The sequence below is a fragment of the Schistocerca serialis genome, chromosome 1 (assembly GCF_023864345.2).
Source record: "Schistocerca serialis cubense isolate TAMUIC-IGC-003099 chromosome 1, iqSchSeri2.2, whole genome shotgun sequence".
Taxonomy (NCBI): Eukaryota; Metazoa; Arthropoda; class Insecta; order Orthoptera; family Acrididae; genus Schistocerca; species Schistocerca serialis.
The window spans coordinates 1,084,557,337-1,084,583,173 of record NC_064638.1 but is presented as its reverse complement, the minus strand read 5'-3'; the positions used below and the strand labels follow the sequence as shown (position 1 = coordinate 1,084,583,173).

Sequence of the window (25,837 nt, the reverse complement as noted above, 5' to 3'; positions counted from 1 at the left end):
TCAGTGGTTTCCCGTGCTCCTCGTTTCTCAAGTCAAAATCACCACTTCTGAATTTTTCGAAGCACTCCAACGCTGTTTTTTCTCACAAGCATGTTCGTCGAAAGCTTCGACAAGTATTCGAGGCGATTCTGCAGCAATTTTCTTCAAATGATAACAGACAACCAACGCTGCCTCATAGTCAAAAAACTCGACATATTCAGGTTTGGAAACAGATACCGATGTATGGAACTTGGATTACTGTGTGCTGATATTCGTCGTCAGCCTTTACTGGAAGCAGATGGCGCTGCCGTCGCCGTCTCATGGGCCCTAAACTGACAGCTAGCACCATATAGCCGGCCGGTGTGGCCTAGCGCTTCTAGGCGCTACAGTCTGGAACCGCGCGACCGCTACGGTCGCAGGTTCGAATTCTGCCTCGGGCATGGATGTGTGTGATGTCCTTAGGTTAGTTAGGTTTAAGTAGTTCTAAGTTCTAGGGGACTGATGACCTCAGCAGTTAAGTCCCATAGTGCTCAGAGCCATTTGAACCAAGCACCATATAAAGGGAAATTCCGGTTTCATGGTGGTAATTAACGGCAGTGACTGTGTCCCGAAAAGCTGCAAACTACTACGAAATGCAAATTGGACAATGGCGCTGGTGTTTGAAAGTGCTCGTCGCGCACGGTGAAAATCCACCTTAAAAATTCCTACAGTGCCGGAGCTGCAGAATGCCCACCGAAAACCAGGTGCAGTCAGGAATGTGGCGACCAGTACACCTCATGGACGGCTAGAACGGTAGACCTCCATCTCGTTCTCCACGTTCAAGTTTCGAAACCTTGCTCCATCGCCTACGACGGTCCTCGATCCAACACCTGCTGAGGCCTAGCCCGAATCTTGCTCGTACCATGACATCCGTCTGAATGTCCTCTCCACCGCTTCGACATGAATTTCCAAAAACATTCCATATGGAGGCTAAAACGACCAATAACAATGCGTCACTGCTTCCATATTGCAATATCTAAATTCTCCGCTCTCCGAAGACGGGCAAATTGTCATCCTTCAGTCCTATCGCTATATACGACAAGGAACAGGCGCCCACCGTCACATCCTATGGCATCAGAGCCAGCGCCCAATCAAGGAACTGTTCCTCTACTCGCACGGGAAGCAGCTTGGTGACGGTACCCGCATGACTGTACAAAAGGCGACAGCTGTCCGGGCGACATTATAACAGGCATACCGCTGTGCCTATCCATTTCAGCCACCGGAACGAAATGCTTTTTCGCGATCCTAGCAGATACGGTTCTCGGCAGGAAGGTCCACAGGAAACAATAGGCGGATTCCTGGAGATTCAGACGAACGCACTCTCCACAGACAGGAGCAATTATCAAGGTGCCGTCGTGACTGGGCTAAAGACGTTGTAAGAATTAAGTCTGGAGCCTCTGGGTCTACTAAGAGATCGTCTCTTCCTGAGGATAGGGAAAAACTCTTCCACAACCCGTCCCCCGCAGCTTGGCCCATGTTCGCCAGCGTAAGTTCCACTGCACGATGGTATGAAAGCGGAACCGGAGCCAGCAGGATCATTCGAATCCGACATACCAGCGACCGCTTGCCTTGACGATCCACGAAGTAACGGCAATAAGGCGTCGTTCTTTTTCGCCATCTACACGCATGGAGCTTTCCTTTGCCTAGTTGCAGCCGTAACTGTTCACCTAAAGATAAATGCTTCACCTACAATTACTTCATGCAATAAGCTACTAATGAAATTACTGCTCGACCCTCCTTAATAGACATTTATCGTTCACAGTGTTATCAGAACGCGATACAAGTACCATATTCAGGTCATGTGTGTTCATGACCTGAATAATTAGAGTGAAAGAAGGGTGAGCGCAAAGGATTTTCCAACTTTCACTGATTAACATTAAAAGAACTGCTATGCTAGCGCGACAGTAGGCAAGTTATTGTCTAGATAGTTGGTCTTATACATATACAAGCGCACTTGAAAATTTAAACAATTACTTAACTTCCTGCTTTGAACTTTTAAACTACAATAACTTATGAAGGGAATGAAAAGAAATGGTGAATAAAATCTTCCGCACTTGCTATTAAATACTTCTGTTAAAAAATTACACCGGTTTCGCATCAATAGGTGAATCCTAAAGTGAAACGTTTTTTAAAAAGTCGTGGTGCGGCAGGGTGAGTTCTTAGAGCCAAGTCCCATCGTTCATCGCCAAGACAGAAACTGAGGTCTTCGTGACGAACGATGGGACTTGGCTCTAAGCAATCACTTTGTCGCACCATGACTGTTTAAAACCTGTCATCTGAAGATGCAAAACCAGTAATGACTTTTTAATGAAAGTATTTAACAGCCAGTGCGGAAGATTTTATTCACCATGTGGAATTTTGGGTGCGGTTGTCCGGCCTTAAAACAACGTGAATGAAATAATGTGAACGAAACAGTAGCAATTAAATCAGTGAAGATGAAATCATATGAAATGGTGTCACTGTCAACCATTCAGATATGCTGGATATGAAACATTTATTTGAAACAACGTTATTCCGCCACAAAAGAAGATTTAAAAACAATAATGTGCGCATTTTCTAATAACAATTTCAGGGTGACTTGTTTGATATTGATGACTTTGAGGCAAATAAAAAAATTAGCTGGTGGCTTTTAATTGTGTGCTTTACTGCATATCGTTACCAGGTGACAAATACATTACTGGTGCCATCAACCTTAGATTGGTTTACACATTATGCCGTGGTAGAAGGTCCAGTAAGCTTTAAGGTTGCATCTGGTTCAGACTGGACCAGAAGCCATCCTAAGTGGTAGTCATCTCTTACATTCACAATCATAGCTGTAACTGGCCATCCACGTGGTGTTGACGTCTCTGAAAGTAAATGGAACACCTTTTGTGCCATAACAAGACCACTCCGAAATTTCCTGTTTTACGTGGCAGTTAGCTAAATTCGACCTAGGTACGCCCTTACATTTGACTGACTAGCTTCCAGCCTTCATCGCACCGTCAGGTTCCTTCTCTTGCCAATGAGTAACACCCTTTTTTACCAGAATAAAAGCAGGTATTTCCTAAAATAACTACTGGATTGGACCAGACGCCAGCCAACTGATAGTCTCGCTTATGTTCACAATCAGCGCTGTGAGTGACCGTCCATGCGATACTGAAGTCTGACATCAGATGGAGCAGAAATTGTTCCACAATGAGAGTGCTCCAAAGTTTCCTGTTTCGTGTAGCAGTTAGATAAATTCGGCCTAGGTATGTCCCCACTTTTGACTAACCTGCTTGGGGTCCTCATAGCACCTGTCATGTTACTTCTATTGGCAATGAGGAACACATTTTCTTCCCTGTATAAAAATATGTATTTTCTACACAACGTTACCTCTTAATACATTCCAGTATAATTTTTTGTTTGCTGGTATTTCAGAAATAATCAGCGAATTCTTTGTCCCATTAGACAGTAATATTTCACTCCCTCAGGACAGAAATCTGGGTCTTCCATACTGTTCTATCACTTACCCAGAAAACTTACAACAGCAAGGGACCCTTCCTGCAACTATGTGTACAAAGACGCCTGGAAATACTTTGCTGGGACGTCATTGTCTGGAGAGATACAGATTTTTGTTTTGTTTTCCAGATCTCCCTATGGGTGCAGGTATTTACGAATCGCACCAAACGTTTTTATGAAAACTTTCATGTTGAGGGGCTCATTTGGGCGAATATTGTCTTCAGTTTTCAAACAGAATGAAAATAATGGCTTCAGTATAGGTGCAGCAAAAAAGGCAGATGTTAGACATGTTGATTGTTAGCTCTCATTTTGAAGGACTGAGCTGCTTGTTCTGATATGTAAAAGGCAATATCCTGACTTACTGACTGACTCATCATCAGACAGCCCGAACTTGGAATGGGAGAAGGGATTTTTCGAAATTCCATCTCTAAGGGGCTAAAATATGGGATGAATTTTATAATGTCGCTATTAAGGCAATTTGGGAGCTAGACCTGCGAAAATTAGAATTTGGAACATGTTTTTTGCTCGCGTATCATGTCGTTTTTGGAAACCCAGAATCTACTCTGTAGGAATCAACATGGATTCCGGAAACAGCGATCGTGTGAGACCCAACTCGCTTTATTTGTTCATGAGACCCAGAAAATATTAGATACAGGCTCCCAGGTAAATCCTATTTTTCTTGACTTCCGGAAGGCTTTCGATACATTTCCGCACTGTCGCCTGATAAACAAAGTAAGAGCGTACGGAATATGAGACCAGCTGTGTGGCTGGATTGAAGAGTTTTTAGCCAACAGAACACAGCATGTTGTTCTCAATGGAGAGACGTCTACAGACGTTAAAGTAACGTCTGGCGTGCCACAGGGGAGTGTTATGGGACCATTGCTTTTCACAATATATATGAATGACCTAGTAGATAGTGTCGTAAGTTCCATGCGGCTTTTCGCAGATGATGGGGTAGTATATAGAGAAGTTGCAGTATTAGAAAATTATAGCGAAATGCAGGAAGATCTGCAGCGGATAGGCAGTTGGCGCAGGGAATGGCAACTGACCCTTAACATAGACAAATGTAATGTATTGCGAATACATAGAAAGAAGGATCCTTTATTGTATGATTATATGATAGCGGAACAAACACTGGTAGCAGTTACTTCTGTAAAATATCTGGGAGTATACGTGCGGCGACCTGAAGTGGAATGATCATATAAAATTAATTGTTGGTAAGGCGGGTACCAGGTTGAGATTCATTCGGAGAGACCTTAGAAAATGTAGTCCATCAACAAAGGAGGTGGCTTACAAAACACTCGTTCGACCTATACTTGAGTATTGCTCATCATTGTGGGATCCGTACCAGATCGGGTTGACGGAGGAGATAGAGAAGATCCAAAGAAGAGCGGCGCGTTTCGTCACAGGGTTATTTGGTAACCGTGATAGCGTTACGGAGATGTTTAGCAAACTCAACTGGCAGACTCTGCAAGAGAGGCGCTCTTCATCGCGGTGTAGCTTGCTGTGCAGGTTTCGAGAGGGTGCGTTTCTGGATGAGGTATCGAATATATTGCTTCCCCCTACTTATACCTCCCGAGGAGATCACGAATGTAAAATTAGAGAGATTCGAGCGCGCACGGAGGCTTTCCGGCAGTCGTTCTTCCCGCGAACCATACGCGACTGGAACAGAAAAGGGAGGTAATGACAGTGGCACGTAAAGTGCCCTCCACCACGCACCGTTGGGTGGCTTGCGGAGTATAAATGTAGATGTCGATGTACTTGGTGATGAAGAAGCTTGCACAGGATAGAGTAACATGGAGAGCTGCATCAAACCAGTCTCCTGACCGAACACCACAATAACATCAACAACATGGGACTGAAATGGAGGATGAGAGTTTTTATGGAAATATTTCATTGAGCTTCAATATTTTGAACATGGCTGCACTACAACAACGGTCAATGTACAGTGGCTCTAATAGACAGCCGACCACTTGCCATAAATGTTGGTTGTCAAATAATATTTACGATGGTTTCGACGGATTTAAACCAGTCTTCCTCAGCAGGAAAAACAAACTTCAAATAAGCTGTCAGTCAGTAAAGCTATTTCCACATGAATGTGTCGGCAATGTTGTGTATGTCAATATGTAAAAGTTGAGCCCTAGAACCAAGGGCTTGTCACATTAGTTAAACCAGTCTATTAATATAACAAACCATTTTAATAGCCACATGCTATTTGTCTGTACTACTGAGGAATCTGGGTTTAAATCCTCCGGAACCATGGTAAAAGGTTATTTGAAAGCCACCATTTATTGCAACTGGTTGGCTGTCTATTACATCTGCTATATCATTTTACAAAAATGGTTCAAATGGCTCTGAGCACTATGGGACTTAATTCCTGAGGTCATCAGTCCCCTATAACATAGAAATACTTAAACCTAACCAACCTAAGGACATCACACACATCCATGCCCGAGGCAGGATTCGAACCTGCGACCGTAGCTGTAGCGCGGTTCCAGACTGTAGCGCGTAGAACCGCTCGTTCACTGCGGCCCGGTTAGAAATTAAAAAAAAAAAGTGTTTCAGTTTCTGGAAATTCAGCGCCTAAGAGAATGCTACAAGGAATAAAAATTTTTCAGAAAATATTTCGTAACATTGAAAAAATTTTAAAGCTAAATTTATTAAAACTGGTATTTCACTTCTTGTTAGGGGACGAAAGTTGCTATGGTCTATGGAAATATCTGCCGGCCGAAGTGGCCGTGCGGTTAAAGGCGCTGCAGTCTGGAACCGCAAGACCGCTACGGTCGTATGTTCGAATCCTGCCTCGGGCATGAATGTTTGTGATGTCCTTAGGTTAGTTAGGTTTAACTAGTTCTAAGTTCTAGGGGACTAATGACCTCATCAGTTGAGTCCCATAGTGCTCAGAGCCATTTGAACCATTTGGAAATATCTCCGCGAGAACGTAAAAGTCATTAAGCTTATCCATTATGGATATTTTCGAAACCGTGACTGTTAATTGAATGTAAATAAGTTAGTACATAAAACTGCAACCAGTCACTTTTTTGAATAATTTTGTTTTATTCCATGAACAGGTTTTCGAGCCTTTTCAGGCTCATCTTCAGATGGTTTCTGGAAGTTACATCATTGTTTTTAGTATGATGTTGCGTGCTGGCTCTGTGACAAGGACATGGAACACGCTTTAATGTATCGCCATGACAATTGTTTATCTGTCGATACGCATGCAAGATTTAGTTTTTTACTTACTGCGACAGTAGGGGCGGCTTTTTTCCGTTAGTGTCAATCTGTCTGCGTCCATTTTGATGGTTTCAAAATGGGAGCAGACCGATGGACACTATCGTTTATATCATGTTGGCTGTTGTTCTCATCAATCAAGTACACTATTTTATATTTAACTGAGACTGCCAGCAATCTCATTTTCCGTTTCTCTTTTCCCGCTTTGTCTCCCCTTTTGCTTTTTCAATTTTACTCTTTAATTACGTCGACATTCATAAAAAAATTGTTGTAGCAGAGTAGTTTCTTTGAAATCCAATATTTATTATGTAGTTTACTTAAATATAGTAAGGTAAAAAAATATGTTCAGTCACTCATTAGCTGATTAATACAGCCGAATCGGGATAAGGAGAAAGCGTGATAAACGATCTGAATGTTTTAACTCATCACAGACGATAAAAGTGACACGTTCTCCACGAACAGTAAAAGAATTGCTACTCTCTTACAACGTGGTAGCTATGATGATATTAAACTGTCTGATGAAACTATTCTCTTACAGGTGATAGTTGTAAAGTATTTTGGGGATATCTCCATGGACTTTGTTAGGAATGAGGAAGGATGTGGGTTAATCAGAAACTTCGGGTGATAACCTCTGGCGGCAAAATCATAAGGCATGTCCAACTTCCACCCCCATATAAACACATAAAAAAAAGGTTTGCATCACCCCAGTTCTCAGAACTCCTAAAGATAGACGTTGACTGTGGATATTGTAGCCGGCCGATGTGGCCGAGCGGTTCTAGGCGCTTCAGTCTGGAACCACGCGACCGCTACGGTCGCAGGTTCGAATCCTGCCTCGGGCATGGATGTGTGTGATGTCCTTAGGTTAATAAGGTTTAAGTGGTTCTAAGATCTAGGGGACTGATGACCTCAGATGTTAAGTCCCATAATGCTCAGAGCCATTTGAACGATTTTGGATATTGTATCACAGACACAGTCCCTTTGACTGTTCAGAGATCTCACTAAACCCGCCCAAAGATGAAAACAACCATGCATGAGTAGCCCCTATTAGACTGAGTGGGTCCGACAGCCGATCAGTTACAGCCATCACACCAGGAAGAAGGTACACAGCTTGTGTTTTCTATGGTTCAAAGATGCCTAGACGGTCAATAACGCAGTTCGATTGCGTCCGCATTGTTACTTTGTGCCAGGAAAAGCTCTCAACAAGGGAAGTGTTCAGGCATCTCGTAGTGAACCAAAGCGATGTTGTTCGGACATGGAGGAGATACAGAGAGACCGGAACTGTCGATGACATGCCTCGCTCAGTCCGCCCAAGGACTACTACTGCAATGGAAGACCGCTACCTATGGATTATGGCTCCGAGAAACACTGACAGCAACGCCATTTTGAATAATGTTTTTCGTGCGGCCACAGGACGTCGTGTTACGACTCAAACTGTGCACAATAGGCTGCATGATGCGCCTGTCTGGTCAGCCGTGCGTCAGTTTGTCATCAAAAAGGGAGCACTCTTGTCTTTGTTACTGTGTAGAGCGGACAGAAAATGGAGCGCTATTCTTGGGAGTTTAGTATATGCACTGTGAAGGCTGATGGAAATGCTCACGCTGCCCAATGTTTGTACGTTCAACGGTTTCGGAATTGTCGAATGCCAGATCGACGCACATTTACTGCCATCCACAAGGTCCCTTCGAGAGGCGAGTTCACTTGCGGTACATTTTCCACTAGCACGGGCTCGTAATGGCACGTGTGTATGTTGTGTGACGCGGTTGCCAACGTACAGTGCGTACACTAGGGCTTGAAGAGGAGGCGTTAGCCCTGCTGGAAAACACACCCTCAACAAGATCGCGGCTTGTTGCAAGGCAAAAGTGTGTAAACCATTCCACAATTTCGCGTGTGAGAATGAAGGCTTCAGAAGGTTCACGCCCTTAACCTACACGATTTTCCACGTCGAACTGAATTCTGCCAGTTACTTTCGCAAAGGTGTGCCGGTCAACATTTTTTTTTTTTTAAACTTATTTTGTTCGCTTTTGTTCATTGTGTCTGCTCGGGGCAGACGTCGTAAGACAGCCGTCTAAGTTCGTTGTTGATAGATTAACTCAGTTTTTTTTATTACAGAGGGCAGCTAACCTTCTGACCGAACACGCGGAGCTACCGTGCCGGTATCTGGACTTTCCCGACCATGTACTTTTTATGGATGAGACATCCTTTACACGAGACGTACTTCAACATGCGGGATTTCAAAAAAGGAAATGAAATGATGGTGGTGGGGCTCTCAACTACGTACCCTCTGACTCAGAGTTGAAATATTAAACATTTTTGGCTGGTTTCGTTGTCTAGGGACTGGGATACGTAGTTACCGCATTACAAGCCAGATACTGCTGAGTCTACAATTTTACATTTAAATAACTTGAAATTAAATAAATATTGCTACGGCTGGTCCATAAACACATATTGTTAGATACATATACAAATTAAATAAACATACATGAAAGGACTAGAACAAAAGGTAGACCAGAAGCCGAATATCTCTGTGCTTTCTAAAACACAGTAAATATTTAAGCAATTTCTGCCTAGTATATATTGGATATAAACAAAGACATAGACGAATAAATATATTTATAAGCATGCTGCTACCGTTTTTTTCGTGTCATTGTGGAGTACTTATGGCCTGATGTGATTGGTAATAATCGACCACTTTGACCTCCAATAACTCAGTACTATTCAAGTTATATGCCTGTAATTCGTACCAATTTACGTTTAGACTGATAGTTTTCTATAGACACGTCGATCGACGAAATCGGATGATCCGTTTAGATTTTGGAAATTCGTTGCTGTGTGTTACTGGTATAATTTACGGTCAGATACTAAACTTTAAACTAATAAAGATATTGAAAATCTGATACACCATCTGAATCGACATGCAAATAATGTACATGTTTCTTTTTGAGGTATCATGATTCATCTGGGTACTATTAATTTCCATACGAACTCTGAAATGTCTGCCATTGAGGTTTCACGAAGTCCGCCATCTTTGGCACTCCCGGTGTACAAGGAATTCCCAGCGACGTGGTCTGGCCATTGTGTGGCATCACGTGGTTGCTAAGCTAACATTTGACACCACGTGGTTGTTGCTGGGCCGTGACGCGCCGAGAGGCCCCAGCTCGGCCACGCCAATTCCGAACTTAGAATATTTTCAGGGCGCCACCTCTCGCCGTTTACCTCACAAACAGTCACAATCAACACATGTGGGCACGGGAAAACCCGTAAGCCGCCCTTGTTCGTGGTCACTACGATCGCTTCGTTGTCAGCATTTGGCCGGCTTGATAGGCGATAACCTGGTCGGTCCATACAATTTTCCCCCGGCGACTGAAGACAAACAGATATTTAATTTTTTTACGAGGAACTCTGGCAAAGGTTTGGAACATATTCCACTCAACGTGCGACAGCGAATGTGGTATAACACTATGGTGCAACTGCACACTTCGCGCATTCAGTGCAAATTCATTTGGATGAAACCTTTGGTGAGAACTGGACAGGACTCGGTGAGCCGTTAGCATGAACTGCACGTTGCCTCGACTTGAGACCTATTGATTCTTTTCTTCTAGGGCCACCTGAAATTCGTTGTCTGTGAAATACCCATTAAGACTGATGAAGAGCTGATAGCTCGCATTATGGCGGCCCCCGATGCAATTTATATTCTGCTAGCAGTGTTTGAAGGAGTGCGACAGTCACTCCAGCGTCGTCGCACGGAGTGCATTCAAGAAGGAGTGCATAATTTTGAGCTCTTTTTGTAATTGTTTTAAAATAAAGGTTATTAAACTTTTCCCCGATTACTCGTGTACTTTCTTACCACAGATGAATTGAAAATGTTACTCAACAGACCTTCTACCATGAAGGGAGGTCTCAGATGGTGTGTTCAACGACGATTAGTGCCTTACACTTTGCGATGTGGACATGGGGCGCTGTGTGAAATGTGCTTGTTATGACCCACTATAACAGACCTCTTATATTATAGATTAATTTCATCTAGAAAATATATATAAAATCTGTGTTTAGGTGCTTCACCAATTTGGAATCATGTACCCATGGTCTAGGGGCAACGTCTTCGGTTACCAAACAAAACGTCCTCGCACACGGTTCCGAAACCAGCCACCGGTATCAAACCGAGGCCTCAATCTGAAGAACTAATTTCTGTGAATGTATGTTTGGAATACAGCATTGTAAGGTAGTGAAACATGGACTGAGGGAAAATCGGAAAAGGAGAGAATCGAAGTGTTTGAGATGTGGTGCTACAGAAGGATGTTGAAAATTAGGTACATTGATAAGGTACAAAATGAAAAGGTTCTTCTAAGTAGCCAGGAAAGGAATATATGGAAAATACTGACAGGTAGAAGGGACGGGGTGGTAAGACATCTGTAAAGACATTATAGAATAACTTATATTCTACCAGGGAACTTTAGAGGTTAAAAACTGTAGAGGAAAACAGAGATTGGGATACATGCAGAAAATAATTTAAGACGTAGGGTGAAGATGGAGAGGTTGGCATGGAGCAGGAATCAAACTAGTGAGAGGAAGGATGACAAGAAAGAAACGATATAGAGAGAATATTTTTACAAGTATTGCTAGTATTGCTGGCTACTGTTTTGACCAGAAGCAAGGTGAAATCTTCCTACACGTCGGTCACGGGCCTGAAGATGGCTTAATAAAACGCCGAAAATGGTAGTCAAATCAAATAAATTTGGAAAGTAGACGTCGGAACCATGTTTGACTTGACAACCTATACCTAATCGTGCTGCATAAACGATTCGTGACTAAACTGAAATGCCAGTGCGACAGAATATTAGTTTCTAGGAACAGGCAGCAAAGGAAGGACTTCATTTCAAATTCCGTTCAGGTATCAAACCAGTTATGTTTTGTGACAGTAGTGGGAAGTCACGAAAGCCTATCGCACTCGACGTCGATCAGTTGTAAAATTTTGGAACACGTATTATGTTCGAGTATAATGACTTTTCTGGAAACTAGAAATCTACTCTGTAGGAATCAGCACGGGTTTCGAAAAAGACGGTCGAGTGAAACCCAGCTCGCACTATTCGTCCATCAGACTCAGAGGGCCATAGACACGGCTTCCCAGGTAGATGCCGTGTTTCTTGACTTCCGCAAGGCGTTCGATACAGTTCCCCACAGTTGTTTAATGAACAAAGTAAGAGCATATGGACTATGAGACCAATTGTGTGATTGGATTGAAGAGTTCCTAGATAACAGAACGCAGCATGTCATTCTCAATGGAGAGAAGTCTTACGAAGTAAGAATGATTCCAGGTGTGCCTCAGGGGAGTGTCGTAGGACCGTTGCTATTCACAATATACATAAATGACATTATGGATGACATCGGAAGTTCACTGAGGCTTTTTGCGGATGATGCTGTGGTATATCGAGAGGTTGTAACAATGGAAAATTGTACTGAAGTGCAGGAGGATCTGCAGCGAATTGACGCATGGTGCAGGGAATGGCAGTTGAATCTCAATGTAGACGAGTGTAATGTGCTGCGAATACATAGAAAGAAAGATCCCTTATCATTTAGCTACAATATACTACAATATAGCAGGTCAGCAACTCGAAGCAGTTAATTCCATAAATTATCTGGGAGTACGCATTAGGAGCGATTTAAAATGAAATGATTATATAAAGTTAATCGTTGGTAAAGCAGATGCCAGACTGAGATTCATTGGAAGAATCCTAAGGAAATGCAATCCGAAAACAAAGGAAGTAGGTTACAGTACGCTTGTTCGCCCACTGCTTGAATACTGCTCAGCAGTGTGGGATCCGTACCAGATAGGGTTGATAGAAGAGCTAGAGAAGATCCGACGGAGAGCACCGCGCTTCGTTACAGGATCATTTAGTAATCGCGAAAGCGTTACAGAGATGATAGATAAACTCCAGTGGAAGACTCTGCCGGAGAGACGCTCAGTGGCTCGGTACGGGCTTTTGTTGAAGTTTCGAGAACGTACCTTCACCGAAGAGTCAAGCAGTATATTGCTCCCTCCTACGTATATCTCGTGAAGAGACCATGAGGATAAAATCAGAGAGATCAGAGCCCACACAGAAGCATACCGACAGTCCTTCTTTCCACGAACAATACGACACTGGAATAGAAGGGAGAACCGATAGAGGTACTCAAGGTACCCTCCGCCACACACCGTCAGGTGGCTTGCGGAGTATGGATGTAGATGTAGACGTAGACGTCGTACAACTGCAGGGTAATCGTACTTTATTTAAAATTTCTCTCGCGTGCTTTAAGGTCAGTCTACTAAAATGAGACTTACGGAAGGAGGCATCAAATACTTCGAAGTTTCAAAATTCAGATGTAATTCCAACTGTTACTTAATATGTAAATATAAATTTGTGGGCAGACGGAAAGGAATGAGACGAGTTCGTCAGTTAATTGTGTCGGACGCCGCTGCTGCTCTAGCCGAGCTCCTCCGCAGTGTGTGCTGTACTACAGGTAATGAAGCCAACCCAGAGCGCGCCGAACTGAAGCTGGTTTCTGGAGTTGCTATCAAGCGACCCATCTAGTACATAACAAAGTTTGGTCCCGGCCCTCCTTTCAACTGCGCCAGAACTCAACTGGAACTGGAACGGTTCTCTCCCATCCCAGAGATCCTGTGGTCTATTAGCAGTTTCGCGCGCAAGTAACGTGTTAACAGATGCATGTGAAACTAAATTGAATCCCTCTACAGCTCGAAAACGAAAAAGTAATGAAATTTCCAGTACTGATGTCGAGATTAAGTTTCGCAATTAACATAGTTTCGCCGAAACTTTGGCGGCTTTAGCAAGTAGCGCGGTAAACGACATGAGACCCTAAGGACTGTGAGGAGGGTGGTAAGCTCGCAGTGTGCAAGAGAGAGAATTATTTTCGTGCGGGGGTTGAACTTATTTTCTCTACAGACTTTGCACTCGGGGGGGGGGGGGGGGGATGTGTTTCAATGTTAATGGAAAAAAGGCCATTTTTTTATTTTTATTTATTTACTGTTCCTTGGGACCAAATTAAGGAGAAGTCTCCATGGTCATGGAACGAGTCAATACATGAAATTATAACACCATAGTAGAAACAGATAAAATGAAATACAAGAAACGTATTCAGGAGAGAATTCTTAAGTTTAAATAAAGAAAATCAGCAATGTAACAGTGGAATTTGCTTAATTTTTCAGCTCTTCCAGGAGCTCCTCGACAGAATAGAAAGAGTGAGCCATGAGGAAACCCTTCAGTTTAGACTTAAAAGCGTTTGGGCTACAGCTAAGATTTTTGAGTTCTTGTGGTAGCTTACTGAAAATGGATACAGCAGAATAGTGCACTCCTTTCTGCACAAGAGTCAAGGAAGTGCATTCCACATGCAGATTTGATTTCTGCCTAGTATTAACTGAGTGAAGGCTGATAACTCTTGGGAATAGGCTAACATTGCTAACAACAAACGACATTAAAGAAAATATATACTGTGAGGGCAATGTCAGAATTTACAGACTATTGAATAGGGGTCGACAAGAGGTCCTCGAACTTACACCACATATAGCTCGAACAGCCCATTTTTGAGCCAAAAATACCCTTTTTGAATCAGAAGAATTACCCCAAAAAATAATACCAGCGTATGAAAATACGCGAAGTAGACTACTTTTCGTGTTCAACTGTCACTTATTTAAGATACTGTTCTAATGGTAAATAAAGCAGCATTTAGTTTCTGAACAAGATCCTGAACATGGGCTTTCCACAACAGCTTACTATCTATCCGAACGCCAAGGAACTTGAACTGTTCCGTCTCGCGTATAATATACCGATTCTGTCTGATCAAAATATCAGTTCTTGTTGAATTGTGAGCTAGAAACTGTAAAAACTGAGTCTTACTGTGATTTAGCATCAAATTATTATCCACAAGCCACGAACTTATTTCATGAACTACATTATTTGATACTGTTTCAATATTACACACAAGATCCTTCACCAACAAGCTGGTGTCATCAGCAAACAGAAATATTTTTCAATCACCTGTAATACTAGAAGGCATATCATTTATATAAATAAGAAACAGCAGTGGCCCCAGCACCGACTCTTGGGGAACGCCCCACTTAACAGTAACCCACTGGGACTGAACATCACTACCACTCTCAATATTGCGGAGAATTACCTTCTGCTTTCTGTTCTTAAAGTAAGAGACGAACCAATTGTAAGCTACTCCCCTTACTCCATAATGGTCCAACTTCTGCAGTAATATTTTGTGGTCAACACAGTCAAAAGCCTTCGTTAAATCAAAGAAAACACCTAGCGTTCGCAACCTTTTATTTAAGCCGTCCAAAATCTTACAGAGAAAAGAGAATATAGCATTTTCAGTTGTTAAACCAATTCTAAAACCAAATTGTACATTTGACAGAAATTATGTGAATTTAAATGCTCCAGTAACCTTGTATATACAACCCTCTCGATAACTTTAGGAAACACCGATAGCACAGAAATAGCGCTATAATTGTCAACATTATCCCTGTCTCCCTTTTTATAAAGCGGCTTCACTACTGAGTACTTTAATCGGTCAGGAAACCGAAAACTCCTAAACGAAAAGTTACAGATTGACTAAGTACTGGGATAACATACATAGAACAATACTTCAGTATTCTGCTAGATACCCCGTCATATCCATGAGAGTTCTTGGTCTTTAGTGATTTAATTATTAACTCAATCTCCCTCTTGTCAGTATCATGGAGGAGCATTTCAGGCAACAGTCTCGGAACACTTTTTTCTACGAGCGCTATATGATTCCCTGTTGGGACTAGGTTTCTATTTAGTTCACCTGCTATATTCAGAAAGTGATTATTAAATACTGTACATATATGCGACTTATCAGTAACACGGACATTCCCACTACGCACTGATTCTATATCCTTGACCTGTCTCTCCAGACCAGCCACTTTCTTTACGACTGACCATATGGTTTTAATTTTATCCTGAGACTTACCTACTCTATCTGCATACCACATACTTCTTGCCTTCCTAATAACTTTTTTAAGCATCTTACAATACTGTTTGTAATGGGCTGCTGCATTTAGACTTTGACTGTTTCTAACGTTTTGATATAATTGCCACTTTGTTCTACAGGATATTCTTATCCCTCTAGTCAGCCATCAGGGCTGCCTGTTTGTGCTAGTACCCTGTTTTGAACGTTCTAACGGAAAGTGGCCGTCGTTTATTGAGTGACCACCATTTTTGTGATGCAGGCAAAACTACCAAAAACATAAGTAAGGATAGTTTCAAGGAAATTTTAACGCTTATCTAGTCGAATAGAAGGTGGGTGGCATTGCGCCAGCAATCGTCACGTGTGGAACAACAGATCTATTTCACGGTCACGCATGTTAACGGCCCACAATAATGCAATGCTCCGAAGCTGTCGGACATAAATGTTATGTTACTGGGACACAGTTTATCATCTTTGACATGAAGTCTCTTAGGAGATCTGCTACCGTTTTACTACTGAATATTCAAGTTACTGTCAGATGCAATTAGAGCTGTTTTCACGAAGCAAACTGTCTTCGCCTTCCTGCTACTACCTTCCTAAATATAGATGAGTAATAATTTAATGTTTTTGTACTATTCATGTTTCATTTATTCTTAATCGGTGTCTGTTCTTACCAGACTCTCCTTTGGATTCCACAGTGCATGGGTTTCATGAAGAGCAAGATGTTTGTAATTTACAAACTGTACTATAACGTTTGCTTCCCTCCTCCACACTTTTCCCACTCGACATTTTTCTTGATAACAACAGCATTTCTTCGTGTCCTGCTTTCTATGTTGTCCCTTGGTGACAGTAGATAAGGTAGATCGCACATCATTCTCTGAACTGTAACGTCAAGTGTTTAGTATTTCGAAAATGCCACATCGTCGATGACTCAGAAAGAAATGAAAGTTTCCTGTTGTGTCAGCAGTCTTCCTTCCACTTGTAAATTCTATTTTTGCCCCAACAGTTTATATGGCTCCAATAACGACTACAACCATTTTTGCAGTGTTTATGGTCAATGTTAAGGCATCAAATGACCGACAGTTTTTCAGATTTATCTACCTCTTCCTGGAAGGGTGGTTCATCGGCCCCTCATACGCTACTTAAAGTCTTTTGTTCTACTGCATAGCTCTGTTCAAATTATTGAATCATCTGTTCCTCTGTTACGTCCGACAGCTTTTATATGCCCTATTAGCTTTAGATAGATTAACGTTGTGGATTTGCTAGTGTAAATGCATTTCTGACTGTAATGAATTAATTCTTGTGATGCAAATTTATATTCCAATGTGATACCCACAGTCTCCGTATTTTACAACTTCAGAGTGAAAATGGAGTGCGTTCTAAGTCCATTCCTTCAAAAACCGTGTTTTAGTGCTATTGTGTTCTTGGTATCTGTTGCATGTCCCTAGACTTGTTCCATGTTCAATGAAAAAAACGTTTAAAACATTCTGTAATAGATGGCACTACGTCTTTGTGCCAAGCCAAGCAGTCCCTTCCTCTGGAGTTAAATGTGTCATGCCTCAAGGTTTCCCCTATTTAGCCAGGGATAATTGCATTCTACGATTAGTTTTGGTACACTAGATGAATGACGTAGTAGATGGTACGACTACCGGTATTATTGATAGCGTTGGTAGGGAAAGGAACATAAATCAATGGGTAGGAGAGAAACTGGGAGCCAAAGAATTCTCTTAGGTTGTTCTTTTTTTCACATGATTAGAGCATACATCAGTCAGTGTTAGTTCATTATGTATTTCTTAGCCTTACAGAATATACGCTGTATTTTCTGAGAAATAAAAATTAGATGATCGGGTAACTTCTGCGCTTTTTATGTAACCAAAGCAATTACTTTTGGTTGAAGTACTGTTTACATGCAAAACATAAAAAATATACATACAATTAGTGTTGTTATTTTGTACTCAACAGAACATTCTTCATCACGGTCAATGGAGAGGATTTTGTGTTATTACTGATAAATGTGGAGGTTGAATAACAGAAACTTGTTTTATGTAAATTCGAAAAAGTACTGAAGCGATGTTTGATACATTTTTGTACGTTTTATTTAATTTTTAACTTTTTGTTGAGGAAACTTAATTTTCTAGAGCTATATGAGAAATCTGAAATTTTTTCCTTATTTTTATTAGAATAGCCATCTGTTACTCGTTACTAGTAAAAAATTGTCGAATAAAACCTGAATTAGACATTGACAGTTTCAATTTTGCTACAAACACTGCTTACTTTTAACTAACAGATGGGAAGATAACTATGTAGAACAAAAATGTTTCGTAGGTTACCCAGCCCATTATATACCCTCACTCAGTTTCTACACCGTTTACCGCTTCCAGTTTTTAGGGGAAGACGCTGATCGCATATGTAAAGAAACAGATTGTTATGAGGGAACGCCTGACAGGTATGCAACACTGCTAACATAGAGGTATTGCAGGCATGATCTTAACTGTCCAAAGCTAAAAGGAAAACGACCATTGTCTACACTTACTTATAATGTTCTACGGTGGCGTACGATAGTTTTAAAACTCTACATATGACGTACAGGTTTTTGGCTAAGTGGCATAGCTTTTTGGGCTGCGACAGCTATTTTGCAAACATAGAGAAATGAAGGAAGATGAGCAAGGCCTTTGTTCCTCTAGATTTACACAATATTTCTGAGTTAACTAATAACCCATTCACCCCTCAAATTCAGCGCGATAACCGCACCTAATGGACAAGTGCATGCGACGAGGCTGTCGGAACAGTGAGGAGGACTACTGGTGGCTGGGCCTACCTTCGCACCTTCGAGAGACGGTGGGCGCGTCCGTCTGTTCCTCCTGGCCCGCCTTGAACTCGTGCAGGCCGAAGTCGGCCAGCTTGAGCACCCAGCGGGAGTCGACCAGGCAGTTGGACGTCTTGAGGTTGCCGTGCACGCGGATCGCCGACTCGTGCAGATACAGCATGCCCTGCACACAGTGTGCACCAAAGTTACTGTAGGGTTTAATCACAACGTAAGAGTTGATAGAGTATCTCAGCACAAATAATAATTTAAAATTGCGTACTTCCAAAACGTCCCATAATACATGGTTTTGTGATGCCGTTTATAAACGTATCTCTATCGTACAGGTGGGTACAAAATAATATTGGACAGCCTGTACTCATGAGCTTCTGGAGTAAAGACATCTATATGCTTTTACCTAATACATCATTTCGCCCTAATGACACTGATAATGACTCGTCGAATGGACATCACGATCGATGGCGTCATATATCTCACTGACAGGGATGAGCTGAGAGAACTGCCAGCTATACAAGAATCCATTTTGACAAATATGGGGATTAATGGGGTGGTTATCGTCTGGGAGCTGGTTTGAAGGCGAACAACGGACGAACACGGTCGAACAGTATGTTCAGGTATCTTCCCCCAGTCAGAGATATGACAAAGAGGCCTACTCAGTTCTACATCTACATTTATACTCCGCAAGCCACCCAACCGTGCGTGGCGGAGGGCACTTTACGTGCCACTGTTATTATCTCCCTTTCCTGTTCCAGTCGCGTATGGTTCGCGGGAAGAACAACTACCGGAAAGCCTCCGTGCGTGCTCGAATCTCTCTAATTTTACATTCGTGATCTCCTCGGGAGGTGTAAGTAGGGGGAAGAAATATATTCGATACCTCATCCAGAAATTCCCCCCTTCGAAACCTGGACAGCAAGCTACACCGCGATGCACAGCGCCTCTCTTGCAGAGTCTGCCACTTGAGTTTGCTAAACATCTCCGTAACGCTATTACGGTTACCAAATAACCCTGTGACGAAACGCGCCGTTCTTCTTTGGATCTTCTCTATCTCCTCTGTCAACCAGGACTGGTACGGATCCCACACTGATGAGCAATACTGAAGTATAGGTTGAACGAATGTTTTGTAAGCCACCTCCTTTGTTTATGGACTACATTTTCTAAGGACTCTCCAAATAAATCTCAACCTGGCACCCGCCTTACCAACAATTAATTTTATGTGACCATTCCACCTCAAATCGTTTCGTACGCATACTCCCAGGTATTTTACAGAAGTAACTGCAACCAGTGTAGACACTCTGATCACGACATTATTGGTTGACGTATTCCTTGAACGGTGCTCTGTTGGCGAGTGGGATGTAGCGACTCGTGCGTTTTCCGGCTTTCTCGTTCTCTGCCATCGACGATCTTTTTCCATGCTACAGGGACCCAATAGCGACCTTCCTGCGTCCGTCCCTTTCGCTGTGTACTGCGGCGTATGATGAGAGCACATGTAGACAGTATGGTGTAGGGTTGGTACCGCATATTGAGGGGGTCATTGTGGATGGTATGACTAATCGTTTGTATTCCTGTGTACAACTAACCAAACATTTCCGGAATGAAATTTTTACTCTGCAGCGGAGTGTGCGCTGATATGAAACTTCCTGGTAGATTAAAACTGTGTGCCGCACTGAGGCTCGAACCCGGGACCTTTGCCTTTCGCGGGCAAGTGATTTACCGAAGGAGCTACCCAAGCACGAATCACAACCCGTCTTCACAGCTTCAGTTCTGTTAGTATCTCGTCTCCTACCTTCCAAACTTTACAGGAGCGCTTCTGCGAACCGTGCAGAGCTAGTACTCCTGGAAGAAAGGATATTGCGGAGACAGGGCTTAGCCACAGGCTGGGGGATGTTTCCAGAATGAAATTTTCCCTCTGCAGCGGTGTGTGCGCTGGTATGAGAGCACTTGTCCGCAAAAGTCAAAGGTCCCGAATTCGAGTCTCGGTCCGGTACACAATTTTAATCTGCCAGGTAGTTTCAACCAGAGACTGAGGCCCGATTACCTGCTGTTATCATCCGCGATTCTCGAAGGCGACACCTGTCATCAAAGTGCAGTTGCCGACGATACTTTAGTCTGGGGGAAACCGGTTTTACCACAGCCGAAGAACTTACTGTACACCACTGACATGGAAGTGCGTGAAAATCCCTGTGCCTACACGGCCTCGGAGATGCAGGGTCCCACCTGGTAGGCTTTCGCAATTAGGCTGTCATCGAATTCATTGATATCGGGTGCCTTGCCCACCCTGATTTCTGCTGTGATGCCGACAACCAGTATACACTGAAGCGTCAAGACATTATGACCACCTGGTAATAGTGCGTTGGTCCACCTTGGCAGGTTTCCCGAAGTACGTGGTATCAGATGTCCAAGCGCAGGTCACGTAATCCTGTAAATTAAATAGCAGTGGTTAGTGACTGCAGAGTTGGCTCCAACAGGGACCCAAAGGCGCTCAATTGCGTTCAGATAACTCGAATTTGGTGACCAAGGCATCAATGTGAATTCATTAATGTGCTTCTCAAACTACTGCCTTGTGACAGAGAAAGCCACTCCTCCAGGAGGTGCCACAGCTGTCGGGGAAAACATCAAGCATGAAGGGGTGTAAGTGGGCCGCAGTTAATATTAGTGTAGTCCACAGCTGCCATGGTACGTTTGATTATTGCTGCAGGTCCCATGTAAGCCCATGTGAATGGCCCAGCACAGCATAAGATTGCCCTGAATGGCCTGTGTCAGTGGCGTGGTGCATGTTCCGAGCAGTTTTTCGCCCAGATGACGCTGTATCCGGCCGCGTCTATCGCCCTACCGTAACAAGAAACGCGATTCGCCAGACCAGGGTACATGTTTCTAATGACCTGCAGTGCAGTCGCGGTGATCTTGTGCCCAGTGCAGTCGCAGTTCGGTAGCCATGGGAACATGTAGGGGTCCTATGCTGTGGAGCCCCATGTTCAACAATATGCGCTGACTTGGTTGCTCCGAAACTCTTGCGCCTACAAAGCATTGTACGAGGACTGTTCGGAGAGTAATGTGCGAAAACCACAGTGAAAATAAAAAAAAAATTTATTCGTAAGAGTTAGCCACGCCTTCCAGCTACCTCTCTAACCAGTCGCCACTCCGACTTAGACATTTGACGAGGCGTTGCACAAACTTCCCAGGTCCCTCGTCACAGAAAGCAGCCGCCTGTGCTTTCCGCCAATTCTCTACGCTGGCCTGCATTTCGTTGTTCGTGCCAAAATGTTGTCTTCGTAGCCAGCGGTTCACGTGAGCAGAGATGAACGCAGGAGGGAGCCAATTACGGGCTGTAATGTGGGTGGTGGAACACTTTTGACTGAAAACGCTGAAGGAACGTCTTCATTGCCCCTGCAGAATGCGGCTGAAAATTGTCTTGAAGAAAGAAACGTATGACATTTACGTTATGTGGGCTGCACAGCTTCAGACAAAATGTCTCACTAGATCCACATACTTGGCGGGAGATAGTGTTGTTTTAGGAATTTCTACATGATCACTTTGCGCTCTCAACTGAAAAGAGCGACGTGAAGCGATCGACAGGTACACGAAAGACACTGCCCAATACATGTGTGGAAAGTTGCACCGGATTTTCACAGTGGTTTCCATTCTGCGCCTAATCGGACCTAACTTTCCGAATTCGCCCCGTAATGCATCTCCAGATCTGCCCCTGATCGCCGGCTACTCTGCTTTACGGAGTGGACAAATTTCCCAACGCCATGTTCTGTGCTGAGCTATGGACGTTGTGATATTATTGGATTTCAGACATTTTGCATATGAGAAAAGGGCAGCCATCGAGCTGTAGTTTATAATGATACTAAGCATGACAACGCGAGAGTAAAGAAGTCTGTTTATAACGTGCGCCTATACCAAGACGCGCGGCCAGCGTTTAAAAGGTACTTTTAAACACTATGACTCGCTGGGCGCAGATATTTAAAATCATTGCCGCAGCGCTTGATAGCAAGAAGCTGCGAAACAGAAGAAAGAACAATTTATCATTTGTTAGGAAAATTCTAGAATCTTTATAGTTAGTTGTACTTCTGGTCGCCGATATGTCAACATGTACTTCATTACCTTTGATGTTTGGTCGCCGACTTGTTAAGACGTGTTGTGTAGAACCGCTACAAGTTATATTTCATTTAGTGTGAAAAACCACGTTATCACCAAGAAAAAAAAAACGCTTTTGTAAACCTTGAGACCATGAAAAAATACTTACGCGCACGCCAGGACATCAAATTTTTTACAAAATATCACACACACAAAAGCAGCGATTGTTGGACTGCTCAATGTATGAGAAAAACATAAAAAAGTAAGTTTTGTATTCATTGTAAATTTGTTAATGTTTATAGTTTAACGCCTTTGTTCTTTGAGAATATATTGATGCTTCACTGTACAGAAAATCTACGCTTATTCTTTTCTTTAAATTAACCACAAATAATGTTTATGTTTAAATGAACTTTGTTACAGGTTTGCTCTTTATCGCGGTGTCTCGATTGTATTTGGGAGACCATTAATGTGTTCAATTTCCGATCTGATAACTTTTTTTACAAAATTTCACTGTTTTGCATTCATTTCCAATGTTTTTTGTTATTCAAATAGGTCCCTTAGGTAATTTCATTGAAGAGTCTGATTGCTTGAAAGCAATCCGGGTTAAGAGGTCATTTGAGACACTATTTTCGCGCAATCAATCTGTACGTCTCCTGAACACAATCGAGAACCGACGCATCGGTGATCATTCATAAATTTTTCTCTCTTTCAAAGTCGTACCAAAAAACGGCCAAGGAGAACTGCCGTGAGTACGCAATCTAGTGTTAAAGGTTGCATTCTTTATCTTGTCGGCAAACATTGCCATAAATTATCATCATCAATGTTATATTTGGTTAAATGTGAAAAGCAATGTTCTGTGCTGAGCCACGGACGTCCAAAATTTGTGACCTACATGTAATTTCATCGCCCTGCAACCACTTTCCATAGACTTTCACGACAGTAAGACGCGAACAGCTGACCGTTTCCGAGAAGCTCGTTCCAAGGCGCCGGGCCACTACAATCTTTCCTTTGTGGACGTCGATGATGTCAGTGGATTTCTTAAATTACGCCTTGTTGTCGGTAGAATGACTTACCATTCGTCTCTGTTTCGCTTATACAATTCCTTTACTGCATAACATAGGCGCAAGGTCTTCAGCCAGCATTCAGTCTCTCGGTCGGCCGTGATCATGGTTCATTATTTTAAGTACGTAGTACTTAGTAATAAGTACGTAGTACTTATTAATATAGTGCATTGGAATCCGGAATAAAAACCATCTGATTTCGACAAAAAAAGTGTAGCATTACTTACTGAACGTCCCTCGTGTTGTTCTATCAGATAAGAGAGTCATTATTCGTACCATGTCCACCCCTGGTAGCTGAGTGGTCAGCTCGACGGCATGTCATACCTAACGGCCTGGGCTCGATTCCCGGCTGGGTCGGAGATTTTCTCCGCTCGGGGACTGGGTGTTGTGTTGTCCATATCATCATCATTTCATCCCCATCGACAGGCAAGTCACCGACGTGGCGTCAACTCGAAATACTTGCAATAGCCACACGGCATTTCCATTTTATTCGTACCATCGGGTAGCCGCAATCATATCCATTACTGATTACTAATTTGTGCAGTTATCATCAGGTAACACTTTATCATGGAGATTTATTGGACATGAAGATGCGGGTGCATTGTAGCAAACGACTCTGACTCTGCGAGATCAACACTAGTAACGTGTAATAAGTGCACTACTACAAAACTTGGATGTTAACACTTAGGTATCATTGTGAAATAGTTGCTGGTACTTGTAATTTCACAAATATTCCTATCGTTTCGAGTATTATTTTCAAACCGAAAGCTTCGACAGATTGATAAAAATATAGGTAGCATAAAATTATTTTTACATTAAATATCAAATAGATACATACTCTAATAATATCTCCCACAAGCGAGGCAATGAACATGTTATCCAGTTTCACATCTTCGTTTTCAAGGATATCCTGAAAAATAAAAATTGCAAATTACCGAAATCTGAGGTGCACTTTTCTTACAGTAGAAATACATATTAAAAACTTACAACCGATGAAAAGTAGAATGCATATCCAGTTTTCACACGTATCTGGCTATGAAATCAACAGTTACATACATAACTGAAGCATTTTCCATTACAGTTTGTTGCAATGTTGCTACGTGGGCAATACACGAGGTACGAGTGTAACGAACATAAATTTTTTTCCCTTTAAGAAACTAATCGCTAATATGATCAGCTACCTGCTTCATTAACGAGTACTGTGCACATCCATTTCTGGTGATATTCTGTTACAAAGTCTACAATTCATGACACAAACCCTCTCAGTGGCGCAGTGATTCACACCTGTAATATAAATAAGAGGTTGACTATTTCGGAAGTATGATACTGAACATTCTTTTTGGCAATAACAAACAGCTAGACAATTAAATTGGAACCTATCGTGATAGTATGCAAAAGTTTGTGTTGATACTAACATGGAGGAAACTCTTTGAGCACGCTGTACATTGTCTCAGAACGAGTCATCAATACGTATAGAAATATGTGTAACTAATTGATAACGCTCCAACTCTCTTTCAAACTCCTACACATATCAGATGCATGTATAAACCTTTTCTGCACGATATTCTTAAAATTTTTTGTTCTTAAAATATCGCCTCGTGGGTTACACATATTTTTCTTTACACCCAGCAAAACATCTGTTAAGTAAAGAAAACCGTTCCTTTTGTGTCTGAAGGATTACTTTGATAAGCGATGTCGCTCTGAGGGAACTTTCATAAATAATCTTTTATTAATCTGTGTCACACATTTCAAAAAATATTCCATCACATCGTTATAAAAATAGAAGATGATCATTTATTATTTACTGAAGTGTTAAAAATAAGAATATGAGTTTACTTTATAAGAAATGATCTGGTCATATTTTCTTTCGTCGTGATAACGTGTATTGATGGTAATCACTTTCACGACATTCATTCATTAATACAATTTATTCAGTCAATATTAAATCATTATCTCAGGTGAGTGAACCATTTACAATACACCAGCGAAAAAAAAAAACAGGAAAAAGTAGTCAAATACGACTTAGTGGTCATCTGGTGCAGAAACGTACTCCCCACTATTCTGGCAGGGTAAAATATTATTGTCTGTCTGCAAGCAAGGCGCAGTGAGTTTGCTCTACTGGTGATAATATGGGCAACTAACAAAAACAGTTTTACCG

The 25,837-nt window shown here is 42.3% G+C and overlaps 1 protein-coding gene across 1 annotated transcript in view; it reads right to left on the bottom strand.

The window, feature by feature from the left end:
* Positions 1-25,837, bottom strand: part of LOC126416031 (guanylate cyclase 32E) — an 809,394-nt gene that overhangs the window by 137,314 nt on the left and 646,243 nt on the right. The window contains exons 14-15 of the mRNA XM_050083488.1: positions 24,518-24,589; positions 18,536-18,707 (exon numbers count right to left, since the gene is read on the bottom strand). Coding sequence (XP_049939445.1) covers positions 18,536-18,707; positions 24,518-24,589 — 244 coding nt within the window. The remainder of the gene's footprint in view (positions 1-18,535; positions 18,708-24,517; positions 24,590-25,837) is intronic.